The sequence below is a fragment of the Martes martes genome (assembly GCF_963455335.1).
Source record: "Martes martes genome assembly, chromosome: 13".
Lineage (NCBI taxonomy): Eukaryota > Metazoa > Chordata > Mammalia > Carnivora > Mustelidae > Martes > Martes martes.
In genome coordinates, this window is record NC_137901.1 from 8,819,377 (window position 1) to 8,847,213 (window position 27,837).

The 27,837-nt window shown below is 34.5% G+C and overlaps 1 protein-coding gene across 1 annotated transcript in view; it reads right to left on the reverse strand.

Annotated features, from left to right (window-relative positions):
• The window catches only part of CCDC102B (coiled-coil domain containing 102B), a gene marked incomplete at its 5' end in the record, with an annotated part of 139,922 nt that overhangs the window by 96,226 nt on the left and 15,859 nt on the right, over positions 1–27,837 (reverse strand). Inside the window, 1 exon segment of the mRNA XM_080821576.1 lies at positions 148–760. Within this exon segment, the coding sequence (XP_080677702.1) occupies positions 148–760 (613 nt within the window).

The following is a 27,837-nucleotide window of genomic DNA, read 5'->3' on the forward strand; positions in this document are numbered from 1 at the left end:
AGTCTGTGGTACCTGGTTACGGCAGGTACCAAGCAAATAAATATAGTCACCACTGGGGTTGTCATTTTCCCTTTCCCCCCGATTACTGTATACAGCATTTGAATATGCTCATAATCTCTGAATTCATCTACTGAGTTCTTTTCTTACCTTACTATCTGTGTTGTCCTTTGTAGGAAATTCTCTTTTCACCAGACGTTCTCTGATAGACTCACATGTTTGTGAACCAATTGGAAATCGTTCTCCTCGTGCAGAGGGCACTTCTGTAAAACCAGGATGCTTCAGGTCCTGGGTAATTTCTAACACCTTTTGATGTGGCGAACTTTGTTTCTTTTTCAATGCACTCAATTCTTTCATTGTCATCTCTAATTTTATTCTGAGCTGTCTTCCCTCCTCCCTGGCGCTGTTCCTTTCAGCCCGAACTTTGCTCCACTTTTCTCTCCAGTTGGCAGTGCAGTCTGACCACCACCGCATGGTCTTCTCCATCTGGGCAGCTCTGGCCTTGACTTCTTCAAGTTCCCGCAGGCGAAGCTCTTCACAGATATTCCACTCACTGGTGTTGCATGAGTGTGAACAGACATTGTGAGCAGAATGTGACTGCAGCCCCTGAAGTGGCAAACAGTAATGACAAGTGTCCCTGGGCAGGGAAGCAGGTGCTACCATGTCACAAGGTGGTTTTGTTGATGACTGTTGCATCTGGAAGATTTGTGTTTCCTCAATTAACCGATGGATGGAATCTAAATTCATATTTATCTTTTCAGGTCTAAGAAAAGACAGAGAACATAATATTTGAGTTTCCCTTGCAATTACAAGAGCAAGACCTACATTTAAAAAAGAAGGTTTATGAAAACAATGTATCTTTCAATATTGCATATTTTCCTTTCCACTGTAACTAAAAATATGGAAAAACTCATGCATTTATAATTATCCTCAAAAAACCAGAAATTGCTCATATTACATTTTGCCAAATGAGTAAAAATAAAAATATAATGATGCAATTGGGGGTAGCATATGACATGAATAATTCATTTTAAGAAATCCAATTCTTTTCAGGTAATATTTACTGTAATATATGTTGTCCACTAACTACTCAGTGATCTGCTTTTCCCTGCTAATTCAAGCACAACCTGTTTAAGTGGAAGGCAGAATCTATTGATTTCTGGGAGGATAAACATCTATTTTAATCCCAGGGGCTAAATCCTAACTGGTCTCTTCCACGATGGCCTCCATTTCACTGAGCATTCACTAGTCTCAGGTCAGCACAGGAACTAGTCCAGGCTGAGATTTCAGGGGAAATCTGCAGGGAAAAGTTTCCCACCTAAAAAACACGGAAAAAGAAATCACAAAATGAAAAACTCTTTTCTTCTGCTTCTTTCTGCCTAAACCAAGACATGATTCTGGAAGAAGGCAAGTGTAACAGCCACCTTATAGTATTTAAAATGGTAGAACAGAAAGAGGAAAAGCACTTGATTTAATGATTTTACTGCAGCATGAAAGCTAGAATGTGTACCTGTGGTTTTCTTGCCGTGTGAGAATGATTACCTAATTTTATTTAAGGTGTGATTGTTGAGTTTTCTGTCACTTGCAGTCAAAATGGCATCAGACTGATACATGAATTATTTTCATCCCATGGTTAATATAATGATAAATTCTAAAAAAAATATATATATACTGAATAAGACATGGTGTTTGTCTTAAAGATTTTGTAGTTCAGTGGGTGAGCCAGGCACATAAAAATTTAAAAAATAAATATTTGCATGGTAAAATATATTTATTATTCCATCAATTTTTTATTTAGTACATATTGTGTGTCAAGCTGGTACTAGGTTGCTAGGGTATGTAGGAGGTGCTCAGGAAATGTATGTAGGAGCACCGCTCAGGAAAGTGATGAAACGTCTCCTACAAATGAAGAGGCTTCCTGGCACAGGAAACACTGAAGGGTCTTAGCAATTTCAAAGCTTTATAAAGGAATTGCAGACCACTTTCCATATAAATAACAAAGACAAATTAATTGGTAAAAGCAGACCTACTTATCAGTATGTATATCCATTACTTTATTCAATATGGCAACATAGCTATATTGATGACAGCAAGTAGAACCTTTCCTTTAAACCAAACACTTAAAACATGCAAGTTAATCTACAAATTAATAAACTTCTGTAGTTATATGAGATTGCCCATTTTTACTATCAAATAAGATATATTGGTATAAATAACATTTAATGTACATGACATTAACTCCTCTCATTTTTTGCTTTTATACAGTTACAGATCATAAGCTGTCTCCTTACAAACCATCCACTTCATCAACTGAAGGGGTTTCATAATACTAACAACCTAGAAAATAAGTTTTTTCTTTTTTTTTAAAGATTTTTTTTTTTTTTTTAAGAGGGAAATAGAGCATGAGCGGGGTGGGGGCAGGGAAAGAGGGACAGAGAGAATCCTCAAGCAGACTGCCCTCTGAGCGTGGAGCCTGGTGTGGGGCTCAATCCCAGAACCCTGATATCATGACCTGAGTCAAAATCAAGAGTCGGCTGCTTAACTGACTGAGCTACCCAGGTGCCCCCAGAATAAATCTTTATATGCTGACTTACAAAATAAGTCTTTATTGAAAAAAAATATTAAATATATACCACTCTCAAGTTAAAAGAAAAAAACCCATTTTAACAAGTGTTCTGTAGAGGTGCCAAACCAATTCACTCCTTATTATAACACTTAGAATAATACAGATTCATGGTTGTAATTATTTTTGTTAGCATTGGTACATGTCCAAGCACATTTGAATTAGTGCTGATTTGGAATAATTGTTCCCTACATTTACTGCAATTCAGAGGGCAATGATAATAAAGCTGACCAAATTTCTTGGACCGTTAGTAAACTGAGACCAATATTAAAAATGAAAATAAGGAACTCTTAGAAGCACACCACATAGTTTATGTATATGTCCACATACCATACAAATACATATATTTGTGTGTGTGTGTGTGTGCAAATATATATATATATTCATTATTCACTACTTAACGATACTTCCAATATTTCCCTTGGCTGGAATTCCAAAATAAAAACAGAAAACTTATTTTAGCATATTAAATTTAAATTTATCCTTGCCATTTTTCAAAGTAAATCAGTATCATGAAATTATAATGTCCTTAAAAATTCTCATTAACTTTTATTTCACTATTGTTTTGAAAATTCTATAATTGGATTCTGGTACATGGAGACCTTTCCTACCAATTAACTATGTATTTTTTCACATCTGACTAAACAAAATTGAGTTGGGTTTAATCATTCAGTCCTTGAACTTGAATAGTTTTTCCTGTTCTAAAGTGTTTCTCAAGCAAGTGTAAATGACATATTGAATCCTTATGTGTATCTATTAAGGCACTCATTTTCCCTATACATATGTGCATGTTCCTTATGTTTTACTTCAATGACTGTGGAAGTATTTGTCAGTGGCTGTAGCACAAAGTCTTTGGTGCATGAGAAAATATTTTAATGCTATTGACTATTGGGTTTCTTACACTAAATTTTGCATTGTCCTTACCATAAAAAGGAGGGAGGGGGCACAAAGAAACTTGAAGGTGGTGGATATGCTTATTACTTTGATTATGGCAATGGGCTCACAGGTGCATGTCAATGTCCTAATTCATCAAATCATATATGTTAAATATGTGCAATATTTTGTATCAACTACACCTCAATAAAACTATTAAAAAATGTTCATATAATCAGGCTACCCTGAAGACTAACAGTATTTTTAATGTAGTACATAACCAAATAAATTAAATATGATGGGCCTACTCTGTATAAATAATACTATTAAACATTATATTTCACTAAAGAGAAGTTTAATGTATAAGACATTGAGTTCCAGATTACATTGATTCAAGCTCTGATTCTGTCATTCCCATATAAATGATCTTGGACAAATTATATAAATTGCCTTTGTCTCATTATCCTTATCTATAAGGGGAGACAGAAATATCATTGTACTTCAGTGAGTTCTTGTGACGTGACCATTAAATGAAAAACACCACAGACCATCCGGTCCAGGCTGTCTCTTAGGCAAGGTGACAGTTTTCCCCAGTGCTATACAAGTCACCAAATATGTTAGTTTGGACTACTGTATCATTTTTTTTCAGTTTCTTTTCTCTTTTGGAAAGAGAGATGTTATACTTTAAAAACAAGGACAGCGAAGGATAAATGAGATTTACCAAAAAGCTCCTAAATTCATGTAATAAAGGTAAAATCAATTTCTATATCATATTCATATTATCAGTGAAATATTCAGCCCTACTATTACCTGCATCCTAGAGACGAAGAAACCAGGACTTAGGGATCTAATGTAACCAACTCAAGTCACATACTTAGAACGGGCCAACCCAGTTCAGGAATTAAGAAATTTGAATCCAGAGTCATTGCCTCCCCATATCAAAAGCCTACAACTTCAAAATACTATGTTCACAATAATGAGATCATCTTTTAGGTTATTTCGGAAATATAGCTGGCAGATTTCCATTTTGGCTATGTTTATTTCCCAGTATCTCCCACTAAATCATACCACAATTAGTCAACTGACCCTGACACTGAGCTTTGAGTGAATTTCATCTCATCAGAGCTTAAAGGAACTGCAAGTTTAGGGCCCGTAAATCCCTGCAGCCTTGTCTCTGTCATTTTGCTTCTGTGCCCCGTGCTTCATTTACCCTGATGTGTCCATTCCCTGCGCAAAACTCCCCTCGACTTTCTCCTTTGATCAGTCAGATTGCTATGCAGGAGACTCTCTCCTCTCTCCACAGGCTCACCTCCCCTTGGTTTCTCATCCTTCAGGTATCAGTCAGTGAGACCCATGCTTGACTCTCCTCCATCCCTTACAGGCCCGACATCTGAGCAGAAGCTTGACTTTGAGCTTCCTCTGGGGTAGTGAACAAAATACACATGGATTCTGCCATCCTGGGACCTTGTTAATAACCAAAAGCAATAAATCAAGCTACAATCACAAATTTTAACACTCTTTGAGAGAAACAAACAGTGTGTTGTGATTCAACACATACCTTACACTTAAGGAAGTCTCTCCGAAGTGACAGATGTCTTACGTATTATCTGAAGAATGAGGTGGGCCAGAAATAAAAGCATTTTTGGCAGAAGTTATACTACCAGGGCAGAATCAAATAGGGTCCAAAGGGATTTTTGCTTTATTGTTTGTACTTATTGCTTTCCATTAACCTATAGGAAATGAATTCTAAATGAAACCCTTCTTGGACTTTTTTTTCCCCTAAGAAGTACAGGACCGCTAATGCATACACAATAATGTTAATAAAAGCCATAATCGAAGAGTAAATAGATTAATACAGATTCAGAACATAACACTAAGGAACAGTTGTTACTTTAGGTATGATGCCATACACTCTGATAAAAAGCAAAAAAGAAAAATCAGTTTTTAATATTCAGGAAAGTAAAACACCATACTGTTATTTTAAAGTGTGGCCCGTCAAACATACGCATGTGATTAGTATAATAAAAATGTGTATACTGTATGGGTTTAAAGCAGAAAAAAATATTTTTAGGAAAGTTCTGCAAGAGAACACTAAATATGAAATATGAGACTCCAGCTGTAACAGGAAGGGAGGTGAACAATTACAGGGAATGGCGAGATCACGCCACTACAGGAAAGCTCAGCTTCTGCCCATGGTAAGTATTATATTCTAAAAATCCATACACTGTGGCAAATTATACAGTTATAGTCTATATTTGTTGTTGTGAATGTGAGATTTTTGGAGCCAACAGAAGAAGGAAATACTTGCACAAAAAGGCAATTACTAATATAGAATAAATTAATATGTTATTTAAAGCTTGGATACTTTTTTTCCCCAAAAGCCTTGTAGTAAAAGCATAAATGAAAACACTTTAAAACACATATATTTATGTTTCCTAACAGTCATTATCAAACTGTAAATTGCATTATCTGATCAATTAGAAATTAACTTTAAAGAATTGGCATGGAATTCATATAAGCCCTGCCCCTTTCTTAGCAGACTCTTCTTCCCTGCTTCCTAAGTCTTTTAACCTCTTCCTCTTCCCCAGTGTTGTTGAAGACATGTGTGATGCCTTATTTTAGTCTAGATTTTCATTAAAAAATTATTTGAGAAAAATAATATATTTCTTAGATAATGCTCAATGATAAAAAAAATTAACTCCATTTCTTTAAAAAATCTATTTCAGAATAATCTCTCCACACCATATCTTGATGTCATTACTACCATTCCCAGACAAGAGCAATGTCTCCTCTGCTTAAAGAAGAAAACAAAAACAAAAACAAACAAAACCCATAAAAAAAGACTACATTTATAATAAACACCTTATAGATCAGACATAGAAAGTGATCAGACTTATTTCTTTGGAATATGAATAGAGGAATAAAGAAAGATCCAAAATCCACAATCCATTTCCATTTTATAAAAGCCAATGTATCATTTGTAATGAAGCTTGGAAAACAAAAATTTCTTTTTTCTGGCAAGCTGATCATCTTGAAGCTCTTATAATGCTTTGCCTGCCAATTACCAATTTAGGCTCAGATCATTTAGAATTTCTTGGAGGATATAACATAATTTAACTATTCTTATGTAGAACTTGGGGTATCAATCAGGTTCAAGCAAGTTCTGTTTTAAAATATTCCTGAAATATCTCACCAGTGCACAAATATTGCGACATAAAGATATTTTATCTAAGATTTGAGTTTATAGCTTAAATATGTTTCTTCTAACAATAAATACAAAACCTACGTTACTTATTACCTATTTGCATGGAAGCCTGACACTTGTTAAATTCCTTGGCATTTCCTAATATTTATGTTTAAATTTCAAGGTTTCGGTGAACAAAACCACAAATGATCCCAATTTTCTCATGCAATCTAATCCAACTTAATAGCGGCAAATAAACGAAAAAAATCTGTTGATAACTACGCCAAGAATAAAATTAGTTTTAGCTGTGGAACTATAAAGCCCTGTTGAATCTGATTTTCATATAAGAATAATCTTGCTACTATTTCCAGGTGGCCAACAATCAGAGTGCACGTCCTATTGAAAAGAGCACTGGGGCGCCTGGGTGGCTCAGTGGGTTAAAGCCTCGCCTTCGGCTCAGGTCATGATCCCGGGGTCCTGGGATCGAGCCCCGCATCGGGCTCTCGCTCCGCGGAGAGCCTGCTTCCTCCTCTCTCTCTGCCTGCCTCTCTGCCTACTTGTGATCTCTGTCAAATAAATAAAAATCTTAAAAAAAAAAAAAAAAAAGAAAAGAGCACTGAAAAAAATGTGGTCATGTCGAAGATCCTACCACTTTCCAAAGTTCAACAGGTGACCCTGAATCTGGAATATGCATCACTATGTAAGTATCATTGTGTATAATTTCATAAAAATTAATGAATGAGAGGAAAATGTAACTTTGCTCATAAATATTAGTTAAAAATAAAAATAAAGTTCCAAAGAGCAAATAGCCAATAGCAAATCATGATTATTATTAATTTATAATGTGAAAGTGAATTACCCTATAAAATAATTCCTATCACAGTTCCACAACAAACCAGGCAGTGCTAAAAGAGTGGGGTTATGCTTTCTTTTGTTATTTAAAAACTATTTATTTGTTAAAATTATAGATTTTCTTTAATATTGGATCCATCAACATTTTCTAATATTTCTGTCCATTTCAGGGTTTGAAACCACAAACTATTCCAGTTTTCCTATGCATTTCCTAAGCAAAATTCCTACATCATTTATCCCATTCACACTTGCTCCTAAAGAATGTATGAGGCAAAGTCAGAAATTCTTCATAGATCTGGTTACACTTTGCACTGAACAAGAGAAAGCCCTTTCCTGTCAATATGATTCAGTAATACTTTCTCACACCCATTTGATGGAATGTGCATAGCTGCCAACTACTCTGTGTTAGCTGACTGGAAAGTTTTCACAGGCTTAGTAATGAAGTTTGGAGAATACAGTCCAACTGATTGTCATGTTTACTGCTGAAATGCAGTTATAAAATTTTTTAATAAAAAAAACTATTCTTAAAGTCTGTTTCATTTCCCCAATTGTACATTCTTTACATTAATAATCCAAATTGGCTAAAATGTATCTCACATCAAAAGGCTAACAGAAAAAACTGGAATCAGGAGCAGAAATGTTATAATGTATGTAGACTTTTACGAGCCGTACCTATGCAAAATATTTCTGAATACTTAGCTTCATTCACTCTACTTCTGACTAAAGCAAACCAATATTCATATAAAATCACGCAAGATAGTATTTGTTAAGCTTTATTTCTTAATGTATGATTTGGAATTTAATTTTCAGGGTAAAGAGCTACGACCGTATTGGGTGGCAGAGATTAAAATTCATCCCTTGAATTATAAATCAAAGAAGTCTTTAAAAAGCTTAACTCCCCCAAATCACAAGACTGCTGATTCATCGGGGTGTCTGGGTGGCTCAGTGGGTTAAAGCCTCTGCTTTCGGCTCAGGTCATGATCCCAGGGTCCTGGGATCGAACCCCGCATCGGGCTCTCTGCTCAGCAGGGAGCCTGCTTCCTCCTCTCTCTCTCTGCCTGCCTCTCTGCCTACTTGTGATCTCTGTCTGTCAAATAAATAAATAAAATCTTAAAAAAAAAAAAAAAAGACTGCTGATTCATCAAAAGTTATAGAGAACATCAAGAAGAGATAGGGCAAGGTAATTTTTTTCTCTGATAAGACCACATTTTAGAAACCCAGGCTCCAGAGTTTAAGAGGCAATTTGGAAGCCCTCAGATTTGTAGCTACTCCCTATCAAGGGCTACTGAGGGCCTAACATCCAAAATATTTGCCAGAGTCATCTTCAGAAGTTTCAAATACACCCCCACCCAAGAAGTTGTGTAAAACTGTCATCCTTGTCTTTTTTTTTTAAAGATTTTATTTATTTATTTGAGAGAGAGTGCGCGCACAAGAGCAGGGCTGGGAGGCGTAGCATGAGGGGTTGATTCAGGGCTGGATCCCAGGACCCGAGCTGAAGGCAGCCACTTAACCAGCTTGAGCCACCCAGCTGTCTTGTCATCCTTGTCTTGATGGTCAAGTAAAGCAATGTTTTAAATATAGAAATTAGGGGCGCCTGGGTGGCTCAGTGGGTTAAGCCTCTGCCTTCGGCTCAGGTCATGATCTCAGGGTCCTGGGATCAAGTCCCGCATCGGGCTCTCTGCTCAGCAGGGAGCCCGCTTCCCCCCCTTCTCTCTCTCTGCCTGCCTCTCTGCCTACTTGTGATCTCTCTCTGTCAAATAAATAAAATCTTTAAAAATAAATAAATAAATAAATAAATAAATATAGAAATTAGTATTTGTTTATTCAGTTTAATCATTAGACAGCGCCATGATAAAACACATATAACTTGCACTAAGGAGCAACAGACAATTCTGCAAATAGTTAACTAACATAGTAAAGGTGGTAGATTAGTTTCCCATTGCTGCTGTAGCAAACTATCACAAACTTAATGGCCTAAAGCAACACAGATTTATTATCTCACACTTCTGAAGTTCAGATGCTCAAAACAAATCTCTAAAATCAAAGTGTGGGCAGGGCTGGTTTCTTCTAAGGTCTCTAAGGGGAGGATCATTTCCTGGCCCTTTTCAGCTCCTAGAGGCCCCTTACTTTCCTTGGCTCAAGGTCCCTTCATCAGACCACTCCAACTCTTTATTCCCATCATCATATCCCCTATAGCCAATGCTGATTTTCTTCTCTTCTCCTGTAAGGACCTTTGTAATTATATTGACCCCATCCCGATAATTCAGGATAATCTCCCCATCTCAGAAGGCTTACTTTAGCCACACCTGTAAAATCTCTTCTACCATATGAGGTAACAGATTACAGGTTCCAGATATTAAGATGTGGACATCTCTGGGCGCCAAGTGGCCTTGTTCAGCCTACATCAGTGATATAGTGGAAAAGAGACTGGATTTTGAAACCACATAAATATGACATCAAGTTCTTTCCATAATTTGCCTATTTCTTGCTTTGTGATTTACCATCTTGTGGCCTTAGAAACTTAATTTATGTGAAAGTTTCTTCATCTATAAAATGGGGATATTAATAGCTTTGTCATGGTTGTTCCAAGGGCACCTCATGAATTTTCCCTCTGTATGGGTCATTTCCCTCAGTATACCCTCAGCAACTAACTGCATCATCACCACCTTCTCCATGAAGTAACGCCCCCATTTCTCTGCTCCTATGACAAAAGAGACAGTTTATCTCACCTGTTGTTTATTTTCACTGCTTTCATTTCCTCACATCCCATTCTTTCATCCACCCATTTTAACTGGAAATCTGTACCTTCCCTCCACAGAAATCCCACTTGTCAAGATCACAGATGACTTTAAGAGTGACAAATTGGATATTCATTTTTTACCCTTGCCTAATGTGACCTCAACCATGTTCACAACCACTGAAAATTCCTTGCTCTTTAAACACATTTGTCACATTTTTTCCTTATCACCACATGCTTCTCATTATTCTGTTACCTCCTCCTTCTTGGCCTCCTTTGTTTCTCCCTGCTGCTCCTCTCTAAACACCGGAGAGTCCAAAACTTGCTAAGATGAAATAGAACGTCTTTGCCATTGAATGCCAAGTTGTTATCTCCAGTCCCTTCACCTCTCCTGAGCTTCAGACACACAGTGACTCTGTACTTCCACTTGGACATCTAAGAAATCTCCATGTCAACCTAACATACAAAATTGAACTTCTGCTCCCCAGCCTGCGGCAGATTTGTTTTCTTTCCATGGTTAACATCCCAGCAAGTGGTACCACCATCCATCTAACAGCTGAAGTAAAACCCCTAGTTTCTCTATGACTCACATTTTGTCAGCAAGTTCTATTGCCTCATTTCTTCAAATAACTTCCTAGATCCGTGTACTTCTTTCCACCTTCACCGTTTCTATCCTGTGGAAATCACTAGCACCCCTTCCAGCATTACTACTTCTGAAATGCCTACTAATACTTCTGTCCAGTTACTATGCAGAAGTCTAAAATTTTTTAAAAATTTAATAAAATTACATTACTGTGTCATCACAACTTGCTAACACTTCTATTACAATTAGAAAAAAAGTGAAAACACTGAATCACAGTCTGTTCCACATGATCTGCCAGCAACCTTACTCCCTGGCCTTGATTCCTATCTCCCATCCTTTTCTTACCTTCCCTTTTTCCTCCAGTCATGCTGATTTTCCTCCTGTTCTTTAAAGAGATCATGTTCATTCCTGCCTTAGGATCCTGTGGGTGGAATGCTCTTCCCTCCGATCTTTGGATTCAGGTATGTTCCCCTTTCTGAATATTTAAATTTTGAGAGGCACTGAAGGTTCAAATGAAGAGGATGAAATGCCACCCGTATAATTAAAGCACAGCCTCCAGCTATAGTAACTCTACATTTATAGAATGTATCTACTTTTAAAACACTTTTAGTGTACATTTTGCATGATGCTTATTGAAATTCTATTAGGTAGGTATGGGTGCCTGCACCAAGGTTAGAATACATGACTAATAAGTGGCAGAGACGGGACTTGATTCAGAAATTTCATCTCAAAATTCAGAGCTATTGCCACTATACCAATTTGTTTCTTTTACAAATGTTCAGGATAAACATCAGTATCCTGACAGAAACACAGCAAAGTGTGTGATCTCAATGCCCCTTGATTTATGGAGAGTGAGAGTCAAGGAGAATAATTTAGTTTCAAACCATCAAACCATCCAGAGGACTACGGAATTTAGTAGCCAATGCCACCTACTTGTGTTTCTTATAAAAGGAAAATCCAAAGGCCAGGAGGACTGGATGCAGAGGAAAATAGTGGTACCAGCACTCCATGTTGGTTCTAATGTTCTTAGCCTCAGAACAAGAGACTCTTTTGGAGTCTATGGACAAACATTAAATTCCTTGCTCTATGGACAAACATTAAATTCCTTGCTCAAAAGAGGGAAATTTTTAAAAAAAAAGCCTCAGTACCCTTAATGCGCCTTCCCAAGTCACCTCAAAAAACATATACCATTCATGTATGCGTGTATGTATATACAAATACTTATAAATATATACACACAGTACACATATATATTTTAATTAGGTTGCATATGATTTTAATATTATTATTTAGCAGACTGAGCTAAACTTTTGTGTATATTTAGGAAAGTCAGCAGTACTTGCAGAAAATAATTCCTCCATGTCAAATCACTTTTCTTTAAATAATTTTTTTTTAAGATTTTATTTATTTGACAGAAAGAGACACAGCGAGAGAGGGAACACAAGCAGGAGGAGTGGGAGAGGGAGAAGTAGGCTTCCTGCTGAGCAGAGAGCCTGATGCGGGGCTCAATCCCAGGACCCTGGTATCATGACCTCAGCCGAAGGGAGACATTTAATGACTGAGCCACCCAGGCACCCTCACTTTCTGTTAAATCCATTTTCACTACAATTATATACAGCAAATGAAGACTTGAGACAAAATCATAGTTATTCTCCATGTATTGTGAATATGAACTTCTATGTTCCATTATTGTTCCAAGGATCATGTCATATGCTTATATAGTCTTTTTTAGATTTCAAAAAATATGTGTTCATAGATTATCAAGTTCTCAGACCAGAGATAATGTATTTCTACATTATATTTACAATCGTACATGCATGGTTATGCTAAGACAGAAAAAAAGCACCACCTATATTTAAAGACTAGACATTTAAAAACTGACAGATATGGTTGAGTATATGAAGATATGCAGTTAAAATATTGTTCAATGAAAATTCACCCTCGTTAGGTAGTAAATAGTAAAATAAATAAATTTTAAAGAATTATTAAGAATATTAATGCTTTTCCCACATAAAGTACTATTTAAGAATAAGAAAATTTATTGACTATGAGTTAATATTAACTAGAATTATTTATCATGTCTTTTAGTGTCATTTTAGGGACACAGAGTAATCAACTCTGTATTTTTTATGTTTAGAATCAAAATGAGAAAACATCTTGGTATTGTTCAGAACCTACACATTATGGATGTATGTTGAATTCCAAACTTAAATTTTTGGTTTGTGACTTAGTCTAATCTTGCCAAAAGATCCCTGAAAGAAGTAGCTCAAGAGAATTCTTGGACATTAAATATAAAAAAGCAAAGAAAAAACCAGTCTAACATATTAAATTATAAACATATGGATGGAATTTCCTTTAAATTACACTTGAGTCTAAACCTTAAGGGTAAAGAATTTAACAAAATACATTTGAGGTTTCCATAATACAAAACATTTGAGAAGTTAGGGAATTCAACTACCCCAAAAACAGATGAGATTTTCACTCTAATATTGAGTAAACAGAACCTTCTCTCCTATTTTGGAATACTTTACTCTAAAACTAAAATATCAATCTTTACTAAGCATCTTTGTAATAAATAGTAATGAATCCATATATTGGATAGCTAAGATTTTTTTTTTAAATCTGTTTTTATACTCTGGAGCTAGAAAAGGAGAAATCAAGAGAAAAGCAAAATTAAAAAGGTATATATTTAAAAACAGTAATTTTCCCATAATTTGTCCTATCCTTTCTCACCTAACCTAGAGCAATCTTTTTCAGATGATTATGCTTTTGACTGTTAAGTATCTTATGGTATGTGAGTACCTAGAAACAGCAAAGATTTAAATATTACAAAGGAAATCAGGTACTTTTTATTATCCTCAAAAAAACCATATTTTTAAAAATAATTGCCTAACAATGTATATAAAATGGTAACAATTTTCAATGTTGAAAATATAGATATTAAGGTAGCAAAAGCTGCATAGAAAGAATATTTTCATTTAATTTTAAAGCAGTTATGATTGCAATAAAATACATAAACTTTTAAGAGTGATTTTATCTAGATTATGTGATTATACTTTTCTTGTTTATAATGCTTTCTAATATATACAGCATAGTTTTCCATATATGCAAATATGCATATATATATATATATATATCACTCAAATGACAATTCAATAATACACACAACAGAGATTTTGAATTAAATTCTAAATTTAAATATATTTGCATCCAAATGGCTCAACAGATGGCAGAGCTGGAGCACACTGGAAAAACCATCAGAAGGACCATAAATAATAGAGACTGTGTAGATTTTAGATACTGTAAGGTAATGATGCATCGCAGGTATATTCGGTGACAAGAAAACATACTACAATGTATGGAATGAATACTGCAGAAATAAAAAGACACTAAGTCAAAAATAAATCTGCTCTAATTCCTAAATTCTCTTTTGGGATTAGAACATTCTACTAGAGTACTTACCATGAACCCAGTACTGGTTAAGACACTGAGGTGGAGGCAATGTCTTAAGTATGGTTATGTGTGTATGTGTCAGTATTTCAGACATTCACAGCATGTGTGGATTTCCAACCTCACCATTGAGAACTTTACGGAGACCACACATTCATTTTTGCTTCATTAATAGTAGCCATTTTATTTCCTAATCATGACCAGCCGATTCTCTTTTTCTCTCTCCATTCTTCTCAATCTCTTGGTATCTCCCCCCTCCCCCATACAATTACACTGGGAGGCTTTAATTCATTTCAATAGCAAGACTAACACTTGTGAGAATCTAAATTTCTTGTTTAGAGCTGAATTCATTATTGAGAAAATTACAGATTCACATGCAGTTGTAGGAAAGAATGCCAAAATATCCCATGTATTCTTCAGCCAGTTTCCCCCAATAATAACATTTTCCAAAACTATAACAGAATGTCCCAAACAGGATATTGAAATCAATAAAGTTCACTGACCTTAATCATATATTCCCAATTTAACATGGACTTGTTTGGTTTGTCCATTTTGTTCCATACAATTTTACAATATATATAGTTTCATGTATCTACCACCACAGTCAAGACAGAACACATAATCGTCATGTTCCCCCGCCCTGTCTCCAGTCCCTGGAAACCATTAGATCGTCTCCATGTCTAAAAGTTTCTCTTTTCTAAAATATTATAGAAATTGAATAATTCACCATGTAATCTTTGGGGACTGGCTCTTTCATTCACTCAGCATAGCATTCTGGAGATCATCCAAGTTGTTGCACATATGAACAGTCTACTTTTCGGTTTTTGTTTTTATCGCTGAGAAGACTCCCACCACATTGTCTGCTTAACCTGCTAACCTGTGGAAGGACATCTGAGCTGTTTTCAGGTTGTGGCTATTATTTAAAAAAAAAAAAAGCTATAAACATTGGTATATGTGTTCTTGCGTGAACATAAGTTTTCACTTCTCTAGAATAAATGTCCATGAGTTTTACTGCTGAGTCCTATAGTAATTGCATATTTAGTTTTATACGCAACTGCCAACCTGTTTTCCAGAAAAAAACCATACTATTTTACTTTCTCATCTTCTCCAGCATTTAGTGTTGTCACTTAAAAAAAAAAAAATTCAGACATTCTGATAAGGACACAGCTCATTGTGGTTCTAATTTGCATTTTCCTGATAGCTAAGAATACCTTTGTCATGTGTTTACATACTCCATATATACTTCAGTGAAATGACTTTTCATGTCTTTGACCATTTTCTAAATGTACTTTTTGTTTTTATTGTTTGGTTTTCAGAGACACAGTCTTTTGTCAGAAATGTGGTTTGCAAATATTTACTCTCAATATGTATCTTTTCTTTCCATTCCCTTAACATGGTCTTTCACATACCAACAGTTTCTTTAATTTAGAAACTATCCAATTTATCATTATGTCTTTATGGATTTTGCTTTAGTGTCCAATCTAAGAATTCCTCACCTAGACCTAGATCCTGAAGATTTTCTCCTAAATTTTCGTTTCAAAAGTTGTATAGTGTAATGTTTTATCATTAAGTCAATGACTCATTTTGAGTGTCTTTTTGTATCACCATGTAGGGCTTAAGACATGATTGTTTCCTGTGTATAGAGGTCCAACTGCTCCAACACCTTCTGTTGACAGGCTATCCTTCCTTTACTGAATTTCTTTTATATCTTTGTTAAAAATGACATAAGTCTATTTATCTAGGTCTGTTTCTGAACTGTCCACTCTGTTTCATTAACCTATGTGCTATTACAACCCTTCTGCAAGTATCAGAATATCTTGATTACTGCTCTCTCTATATAGTAAGACTTACTATCAGGTGAAGCAATTCCTCCCATTTTATTCTTCTTTGTCAAGATTGCCTTAGCTATTCTAGAGCTTGTGCATTTCTCTATAAATTTTAGAATAAGCTCATCTATGTGCATACATAAAAATTATTGTGGTTTCAATAGGAATTGAATATAACCTATATGTCAATTTGGGGAGATACAGTGTATTTACATGAACACAGTATGTTTGCCCTATTTAGTTCCTCCTTGAATTCTTCCATCAGCATTTTGCAATTATTAGCATATAAGGCTTGTACAGGTTTGGTTAAGTTGCATTTTCTTTGGAGTGAATATAATGATTTTTTTCTTCTTTTCTATGTACTGATGTGAGTGTACAGAAATAAAATTGATTTTTTGTGTGTGGTGCTCTTATATCCTGCGACCTTGCTGAACTCATTAATTCTTGGAGTTTTATTTTGTTGGAAGATTCCTTGGGATTTTTCTATGTAGATGTTCATGTCATCTATAAATGGGGAGAGTTGTATAATTTCCTTTTTGATCTAAGTGCTCATTATTTATTTTTCTTGCATTATGGCAGTGGTTGGCACTTCCAATAATGTTAAATAAGAATGGTGAAAACAGACATTCTTGTCATGTTCCCCATCTTAGGGGAAAATAGTCTTTCCATATTAAGTATGATGATAACTGCATTTTTTTCCCCAGATGATTTATTGCCAGTTGAGGCATTCCTCTCCATTCCTAGCTTGCTGAGAGTTTTTATCATGAATGAGTGCTGAAACTGTACCAAGTGCTTTTTTAATATCAATTCATGTGATTAAATGACTTTTATTCTTTCTCTTGTTGAGTGAGATTACATTGATTTATCCTCAAACATTGAACCAGCCTTGTATACCTGAAATAAGTTCCTCTTTGTCATGGTGTATAGTTGTTTATATTTTAAATTTGTCATGTTAAGATTCTGTTGAAGATTAAACTTACAGATTTACGCAAGTTCATGCAAGATATTGGTCTGTAGTTGTCTTTTTTTTAGCACTGTCTTTGTTAGTAATAACAGCTTCATAAAACAAACTGGGAAATATGCCATCTTTAATTTTTAGGAAGAGTATGTTAATACTTAAAATACTTAGTAGTGCTATGGTCTGAATGTTTGTGATTACCTCCCAATCTCTCATTGCCCAAATAACATATGTTGAAAACCTAATGCCTGATATGATGGTATTAAGAAGTGGAGCCTTTGCAGGGTGCTTTGGTGATGAAGATGGAACCTCATGAATGGGATTAGTGACTTTCTAAAAGAGGCCCTGGAGAGCGTGCCTGTCCCTCCCACATGTGAGGACACAGTGAGAAGATACAAGCTATGAACCAGGAAGAAGGCCCTTGCCAAAATGTGACCACACTGGTACCCTGTTCATGGACTTCCCAGACTCCAAAACTATGAGAAATAGGTTTCTGTTGTTTATTACCTACCCATTTTGTGACATTTTGTTACAGCAGCCTGAATAGATTAAAACAGATAGAATCCTCCAGTGAAGCCAAATGGGTCTGGCAATTTCATTTTTGTAAGAGTTTTAATTATAAATTTAAATTTCTTTAATATTTGTAAGACAATTTACTGTTTCATTTTGGTTGATTTTGATAGCTATGTTTTCAAGTAATTGGTCCATTTCTCCTAGACTGCTAATTTATGATCATAAAGATGTTCATAATATTCACCTGTTTTCCTAGTAGCTGCAAGATTTATAGTGCTTTCTCTGTTATAATCCTGACATCACCATTGGTGATTTATGTCTACTCTCTTTTTCTATATCTAATGAATAGATATTAATTAACTATTCTTTTTTGAAGAATCAACTTTGTTTTCACTGATTTTTCTCTACTATTTTCCAGTTTTGAATTTCACTAATCTCTGCTCTTATCTTTATTATTTCCTTCCTTCTTTTTTTTTTTTAGATTTTATTTATTTATTCGACAGAGAGAGACACAGTGAGAGAGAGAGACAGAGAGTACAAGCAGGGGCAGTGGAAGAGGGAGAAGCAGGCTCCCCACTGAGCAGAGAGCCTGACACAGGACTTGATCCCAGGACCCTGGGATCATGACCCAAGCCAAAGGCAGAAGCTTAATGACTGAGCAGCCACCCAAGGTGCCTCATCCTTCCTTTTTCTTTATTTGGGTATATTTTGTCTTCTTTTCCTAATTTCTTAAAGTAAGACTTTACTGTTTTCAGACTTTTTCTTGTTTCTAATGTAAGAATTTAGTGCTACAGATTTTGTTCTTTGCATTCCTTTAGTTGTCTCCTAAATATTTGATATGCTATACTTTTATTTCATTCAGTTATGTATAATTTTTATTTCCTTTGAGAATTCTTCATTGACCCAGGCATTATTTAGACATGTGCTGTCTAATTTTCTACTTCTTTAGAAATACTGCTATTATTGATTTCTGGTTGATTCTATTATGGTAAGAGAACATACCCTGCATAATTTTCATTGTTTTGGTATTAAAGGTTGTTTTGGCCTAGGACACAGTTTATCTTGGCACAGATTCCATGGCACTTGAAAACACATGTATTCTACAGTTTGGGGGTAGAATGTTCCATATATAACAATTAGATCATTTTGGTTGATTGCATTATTCAGATCTCTATCTTCACAGAGTTTTGGTCTTGTTTCCTAGACTCATTAGTTAGCTTATAAGTTGCTGTGAGGAGTTGTTGAAGTTCCCAGCTATAATTTCACCTTTCAGCTCCATCAGGTTTTGCTTCATGCAATTAAAAATTGTGTTACTTTGTTGTGTACTCATTTAGGATCATTACACGTTCCTTGTGGATTGACCTTTTTATCTTTTTATCATGAAATGTCTTTGTCTGTAAATCTGTGATGTTTTTGTTTTGTTTCACTCTAAGTAACTTCTCTGATATTAATATAGCCACTCTAGCTTTTATTTTAACAAATCAGAGAGGGAGATGAACCATGAGAGACTATGGATCCCGGGAAACAAACAGGGTTTCAGAGGGGAGGGGGTGGGGGGATTGAGTAACAAGGTGATGGGTACTAAGGAGAGAATGTGTTGTGATGAGCACTGGGTGTTATATACAACTACTGAATCACTGAACATCACATCAAAAACTAATGATGTAGTAGCTAACGGAATATAATTTTTAAAAAATGCTTGCATGGTGTATTTTTTTCGATTTTTAAATTTCAACTTCTGTATGTCATTGAGTTTGAAATGACTTTCTTGTTAATTGCACATAGTTTGCTCATTTTTAAAAATTTTTTTTAAATTTTTTATTATTCAAGTTTTTATTTAAATTCTAGTTGGTTAACAATACAGTGTAATATTAGTTTCAGGAGTAGAATTTAGTGATTTATCATTCGCATACAACACCTGGTGCTCATCACAAGTGCACTCCTTAATAGCCATCACCCATTTAACCCATCCCCCACCTGCCTCCTCTCCAGCCACCCTCAGTTTGTTCTCTATAGTTAAGGGCTCCTTTATGGTTTTCTACCTCTCTAGTTTTTGTTTGTTATTTTGTTTTATCCACCCTGCTAATCTCTGTCTTTTAATTGGTGAAATTATGCCATTTACATTTAAGATAATTATTGATATGCTAAAGCTTATATTGGCCATATTATTATGTGTTTTCTATTTCCCTTATTTCATTCATGTTTGTCACACTTTTTTTTCGATCACTTGAACATTTTTAAAGATCTGCTTGATACACTTAAAAGAGTTTTTTGTGTATCACTTTGTATAGTTTTCAAACTTGTTGCCCTGGGAATTAAAATATACAAATGTGACATCAGAGTCAGGTGAAATCAATATTTCACCACTTTGAGTAAAATGAGGAAAACTTACTTCCTTTTAGGTGCTTGTACCTCCTCCATTCTTAAATATCACTTTCTTTAATATAAGATAGTCCTGTGATTCTTCTTTCAATTATCAAATGTGATTTATAAAATTTATGAGGATAAAGATATTCTATTATATGTAACCATATTTGTGGCATTTGATTGTCCTTGTATTCTGGTGTACCAAGATTCCTTCTTTTACCATATTATTTATGTTTGAAGAACTTCCTTTAAGGGTAGTTTCTCTTCAACTGATATCTATATTTCCCTTTATTTCCTGAAGAATCATTTCACCAGATACAAGATTTTTAGTTCTTTTCTTTCACCACTTGAAAATGTGCCACATCCTTGTGGAAATAACGTGAACATTATAGCATATAATTTTTTCATTTTAACTCTTTTCCTTAAATTTCAAATATAGATAGTGGCTAAGTAATGATGTGATCATTTCGGGTATTGCTAATAAAAAATAAATGCCAATAAAAAGCAAGATTAGGGCCATGACTTCAAGCCACATAACTATGTTTTGTTCTATGGCTTCAAATGCTTCCTAAACCCCAGGAAATTAGATAAAACGGTAAAGAAAAACAGAATGTTTCCTCCCAATGTACATATCAAGTTTTTATATTACTATAAAAAGAGTATAGTGGGCACATCTCTACAATGTCCTCCAGTTATCCCCAACTTTTAGTAGTCACAACCTTGTGTAATTCCCTCCTGTTCACTGAGGCTGGCCCTAGTGATCCGCTTCTAGTGAATATAACATTGCCAGAATGAAAAACATCATTTCTGAAGTTAGGTTACGAAAAGAGTGTGACTTCCATCTTGGCAGCACTCTGTCAACTGCCCTTTTGGTGATCACTCTGATGAAGCCAAGAGCCATTTCATAAGCTGTCCTGTAGAGAGGCTCAGGAACTGAGGCAAGAAACTGACTAACAGCTTATAAAAAATTAAATCCTGCCCACACTATTCTGAGGAAACTTGGAAGCAGATCCACTCCAAGTTTAGCCTAAAGATCACTGTAGCCCTGGTTGACACTTTCATTACATCCCCTTCAGAGACCCAACTAAGCTACATCTGGATTCCTAACCCACAGAAACTGTGAGACAATAAATGCTGTTTTAAACCACTAAATATCCGTATAATTTGTTGTGCAGCAAAACAGAAAGGCAGTATATGACTACAAAAAAACACTTCCTCAAATTATCAATTATCATTGCTATCCATCACATTTACTCTAACCTCAAGCCAAAGTGTCAATACTTAAGAAATAAATTGTCAAAACTGACCAATTAAAGTCAGGCTAACTGGAAAGTTAAGGGATATAAAATGAGGGAATCAGAAACAGTAAATCTCAATCCAAAATGCCAATCATAGGATTAAAGTAAGTCAATTTTATGGTGTAGCTTCAGATGATCTTAAAATGTAAAGAGCACATGGCACTAAAGATACATTCTATTCAGGGAATCAAATGTATGAAATATTACATTATCTTTTTTAAATTACATGTGTTGACATAAGGTAAAACTGGCTCCTCTTTTTGAATCTTATCACAAAGGACAGGTACTCACGCCATTAGTCTACAGGAAGAACATTATGTGACTAATCCAAAAAGGAAGAAAGGCATCCCAGACCAAGCAAACAAGATGTGTAATCAGGAGGATGGCCACAAATGAACATAATTACCTTTTATTGTTTTTGCTTATTTTATTTAAGCTAACTGAAATCCCAAAACAATTTTAGAGTCTACAGACAGCTTCCATTTATTCCATTTATTAGTCAATCCTCTAAAATTCTATTGGTTTGACAGCAGAGAAAAGTTTCTTTACAAATTACTTTAAAATAAGTAAAAAACTGAAGTTTTCACCAAAAAAAGTGTTAATTTTCAGAAAAATCTATTTTTTGCCTCTGCTGATATCTGGGAAATCAAAAACCAACAAGGGAAAAATACTGTGGGTTTTCACCGGGATAAGTTGGCCCTTTGAAGAGGTAATAGTATCAGGAAATATAAACTGACATGAAACAATGCTTAAAAAGGAAATAGTGTACAGATTTACTTTCCTAAAATGTTTCTCAAGAGCACATGACTACTTATAATTAGGTGACTCAACAAATATGATTTTTCTCTATAGCTATATATAAAAATGGGCACGCTCATTTGTATATTTTGACATTCTAATAAATGCATTTATTAAAAAGACATTTTACAATTAAAATCAAGATACTGTTTTGCTTTTGAAAAATGAATATTGTCTACAAGTTATTTAGACTTCTTCTTTCCCATTTTTCAATGCAAATTACAATAGTATGAGGAAAGCTGTCCATACAAACGGCACCTTATTTAAGTTTAGTAGTGCTTATTTTGAACACATAAAGTGGCATTAAAATCTGCTTTTTAGTTTTATCAATTGAAATCAATTTGAGGATAACATGTATTTTCAGTGCTTAACAACTAATATATTTTGTAACATTTATCATTTTTGATGTAAGAATAATTTCTGCAAATCAGATGATGATAAACTGAAGAGTTTGGTATCTACAGTGAAATCCAGAGACAGAGTAAGAGAAATTATCAAACATTTTCTTAAGCATTTCACATATTTGAGTCTTTTCACTTTTCACCATAACCTAAATAGTATATTTGATTGTATTTATCTTTCTATGCCTATTTTCTACTTATTCTGAGTGCAGATGTAGATGTGTGAGAGTAGGTATATGTATGACACAAATTCCTCAGAAAAAACTGTTCCAACTTTTCATTATTATAGATAAATTGTATTAATTGCAACTGCACAGTATCTGGTCTAACAGAAAAGATTTCCAAATATTTATCATACCACTTTAGTCTGGCTCTTCTGTATTATTCAATTGATGATGTGCACATGCTAGTATTTTCATTTTCCTAGCTACTGTTCTTTCACTTAAATCTATTTCAGGAATGTAATTAGAAATCATATTTTAAAATTCCTTATTTCAAACAAAGATATCAATTTGATACGTTAAACATTAATCCATTTGCATCTGTAAAATTTCTGTTTTAAACAATAAAAAATTCCATTGTTGTTGGAAAACTTCCAAAGCAATTCCTGTGATATTTAAAATGGGCTCTGATTTCATAGTTTTACAAGTTACTAGTTTAAAGTGAAACTTGACAGTGTATTCAACAAAACCTCCAAATTCATTTATGTTACAAAAAGAATAATACAAATCTTGCAACTATTTGGCAGTTGTCTCCTAAGGGAATTTTGAAATTATTTTTAGATATTTTATTTTATTTTATTTTTTTAAATTTATTTATTTTCAGTGTAACAGTATTCATTGTTTTTTCACCACACCCAGTGCTCCATGCAATCTGTGCCCTCCCTAATACCAACGACCTGGTTCCCCCAACCTCCCACCCCCCCACCCCCACCCCTTCAAAACCCTCAGGTTGTTTTTCAGAGTCCATAGTCTCTCATGGTTCACCTCCCCTTCCAATTTCCCTCAACTCCCTTCTCCTCTCCATCTCCCCATGTCCTCCTTGTTATTTGTTATGCTCCACAAATAAGTGAAACCATCTGATAATTGACTCTCTCTGCTTGACTTATTTCACTCAGCATAATCTCTTCCAGTCCTGTCCATGTTGCTACAAAAGTTGGGTATTCGTCCTTTCTGATGGAGGCATAATACTCCATAGTGTATATGGACCACATCTTCCTTATCCATTCGTCCGTTGAAGGGCATGTTGGTTCTTTCCACAGTTTGGCGACCGTGGCCATTGCTGCTATAAACATTGGGGTACAGATGGCCCTTCTTTTCACTACATCTGTATCTTTGGGGTAAATACCCAGTAGTGCAATTGCAGGGTCATAGGGAAGCTCTATTTTTAACTTCTTGAGGAATCTCCACACTGTTCTCCATATTTTTACTTAAAGTTACATTACATGATATTTATATTCTTTATTCAAAATGATATACTGGGTATTTTAAATTTTTTTAAATTAATTTAACTTACTATTTAACTACTACTGATATTTTCCCTAAGAAATAATTTTTAAATAAAGAACTATGCTCAAAAACTAATGATGACTAACATAACATAATAAAATTTTAGTAACATAATAAATAACATAATAAAAATTAAAAAAAATAAAAGTGGGAGTTAAAAAAATAAAAACAAAAGTAAAAAAGGTAAATTATGCATAAAAAGAGGTCTGGGGTAAATATTAGCAAAATATTGTAAGTGGTTTCTGGGTGGTAGAAAAATGGGTCATTCCTTTTAGTTCATCTGCATTTCCTGCATTTTCTACAATAAACACATATGATATTAAAAAAAAAAAAAAGAACTTTGTGGGGTGCTGGGTAACTCAAGTTGGTTAAGCAGCCGATTCTTGATTTCTGCTAGGTCATGATCTCAGGGTCCTGGGATTGAGCCCCAGGATGGGCTCTGGTGCTCCGTGCGGAGTCTGCTTCAGGATTCCCCCTTTCCCCCATCCCTGATATTCTCTCTTTTTAAAATAAATAAATAAATCTTTAAAAAAAAAAAAAAAAGACCTTTCCAACAAATTGTGCATGTCATCTTGTTGCCTGTTTGGCATGCCTTTGTATTGCATTAGCTAACTTCCAGGTAATCACAGTTAATATAACATATAATTACCATATTTAGGAAATTTAAGACAGAAAAAAGTATACAAAATGCAACTACCTAGAAAATGCAAACACTGATATATTTGAAAACAAAAAAAGGTAGGAGAAATGACTACACTGAATTTAAGAAAGGCAGCAAGTATTTATTTTAGTCATTGCTATTAAGAGCCCAGTGAGGCTCATTTATTGTCAGTGTTTTCCTTTCTTGACTTAAATATGCAGTTTTTGTGCCAGATATTCAGTTAGAGTGAAGGACATGAATTTGCTCCCGGTTACCAAACTCCTTTACTTTGGGAAATCTGCTACAAAACGTGGAAAATAAAGCACACTGGACCAACAGTTATTCTCAGTAGCAGCATTCTAACCACAAGAATTAGATGTCAGTTCAAATAAGAGAAGGTGAATTAACTGATCAATTTCTGACTGTTAGCTTCCTTAGGAAGCCTCCATAAGCCTCCACTCACTGCGAATTCTGAACTTGTACCCTTTCTTCAGAAATGTTTAACAGAATTTGGTCCATGTTTTAAAATTACTTGATTACTCTCTGTATTTCCCACTAAGCTGTGAGCTCAGTGTGAGTAAGGACCATGTTTGTTTTCACTCATCATTCCATCCCCAGGGGCGAGGTCAGTGTGTGAGTTAAAGTAAACATTAAGTAAATATTTGTGGTTGAATGAAAGAGTAAATGAATGAGAGATATTTAAGAGAAAAGTGTCTCTAGAATCCAGCAAAGATTATTTATAAAGAATTTATAAAGATGATATTTTCATATATGGAAATCATACCAATTTTCACACTTCTAGATAAAAGACAATGAGCGAACACACCCCAATGAATTTTGTGAAGTCAAAACAACCGTCATACCAAGACATGACACGAACTTTATGACAAATATCTCCCACTAACATCAATATAAAAACATGCAGAGAAACATTAGCAAGAAAAACCTAGTGATTAAAAAGATTAATATATCATAAAGAAGTTGAATATATTCAAGGGACATAACTTTGGTTTAGCATCTGCTTATCAACTACTGCAATTTATTTAATAAACCATGCTAATAAAATGGAGAAGAATTTCAATAAATAAAAGCATTTGATAAAATTCAAAGCAGTTTATGATTTAAAAACCTAGCAAATCAAATACAAAAAGGAAAGTATATCATATGATAATAGTTATCTGCAGAAAACCTAAAGCAATAATCCTTAATACTGTATTATTGAAAACTTCCCCCCCAAATGGAAAACAGGAAAGGGGTACCTGCTATCACTGTCCCTCAGTATTTTACAGCAAGTGAAAAGAAAATTAAACAGGAATAGAAAGGAAGAAATAAAACTATACTGTAAAATGCTTGTAGTATGTAGTAAAAATTCAAATCAATTCACCAACTATTAGAACCAGTAAGTGAAATTAGTAACATTATTCGATATAAAGTCAATATACACAATCACATGTATTTCTATGTTCTAGAAACAAATATATATCAAATATAAAATTTTTTAAAACAATACCATTTTATAATTGCATTAAATATATCAAAATGGCTAGGGATATCACAGAAGATAGGTAAACATATGTTCTATAATCCATAATACATTACTAAAAGAAACTAAAGAATATCTAAATAAACGAAGGGCTATGTCATAATTATGGATTGGAAAGCTTAAGATTGAAAGATGACACTTTTCCCCAAATCAACCTACAGATTCAGTGTAATCCCACTCAAAAACCAAGAAGGTTAATTTTATGGAAACTGGAAAGTTGATTCTAACATTCATTTGTAAATGTCAATAGTGAAAAATGCCAAGAAAATGTTAAAGAAGAACAAAGAGGAATTATATGACTGGATATGAAAACAATATAAAGCTACAATAATTAAAACAATGAAGTTTTGGTACAAGGAGAGACAAATAGACTAATGCAAGAGAACACAGCCCAAATACAGACCCTCATGTCAGTGGTACCTGATTTATGACAGTTCAGTATGAGAAATTATTTTTCATTTTTTCAACAAAGGGTGCTCATCAAACCATATATCCATATGGAACTAACTGCTATATCACACCATATAAAAAGATCACTTCCATTAGAGAACTGACAAAAAAAAAGTTAATTAAGAAAAATCTCTCATTAGCTTGTAGAAAGCAAACAGGATAGCAAGCATTAGGGTGAATGTTTGTACACTGACCTTTATTAATAAACTAAGAATTTCTGTTCATGAGAAGATATTGTTCCCAGAATGTAAATGCAAACAACTGCATGGGAGAAGATCCTGGCCATATGTATACCCACTAAGGATTCAAATTTAGAATGTATAAAGAATTGTATACCCACTAAGGATTCAAATCTAGAATGTATAAAGAATTATCAGAAATTTTCAAGAAAAATCTAACATGATTTTTTAAAAACATACCAGATATGTTTAAATATACTTCATGAAAGGTGATATTCAAACAGTAACTAAACATATAAAATGTTCTTACATCATCAGTTATCAAGGGAATTCAGTGTAAAGCCACTACCCCTAAGAATTTTCATAGTAGCATTATTCCTAATAGCTCAAAACTGTCCATTTTCCATAAACTAAAAATGGATACAGAAAGGTCATTATAGTCATAGATAGAAAACTGTATAACAATAAAAATGGGTGCTCTGGTGCTACAGAGTGATACATCTCATATACAGAACAACAAGTGAAAGAAGCTGGTACAAAATGATACCTTTTGGAAGATCCCATTTATAACAAGTTCAAAAAGAGGCCAAGCTGCTCCTCCTGACAGAGATTGATAGTGTTTACCTTTAGTTAGAATAGCCATGACTGGGAGAAGGCCTGAAGGAGGCTTCTAGAATGCTAACAAGGGTCTATTATTTGATCTGGGTGGTGGCTACATAGGTGTGTCCTTTTTAAAAATTCATTGAGCGGCATATGTTCACAAGTTGCTCACTTTACATGAAGCCAACACCGATGAGCCTCATCATTTAGATAATAAGAAAACAGCCAGTTGCCAGGCTATCTTTACAAATACTACGTCTACCCAGATTTCTAGCCATCAAGAAGCTTTCAGATTAGGTGGCAGAATACACACGATACAGGGAATATTATCACAATATATTGTAGTGTGTGCTCTAATGGAAGCACAGGGACAGCATAGAAGAGAGGAAATTATCCCTCTGCGGTATAGAAAAATCTATCAGTGTCTTTGGTCACAGGATGGGGAGAAGAACACTGT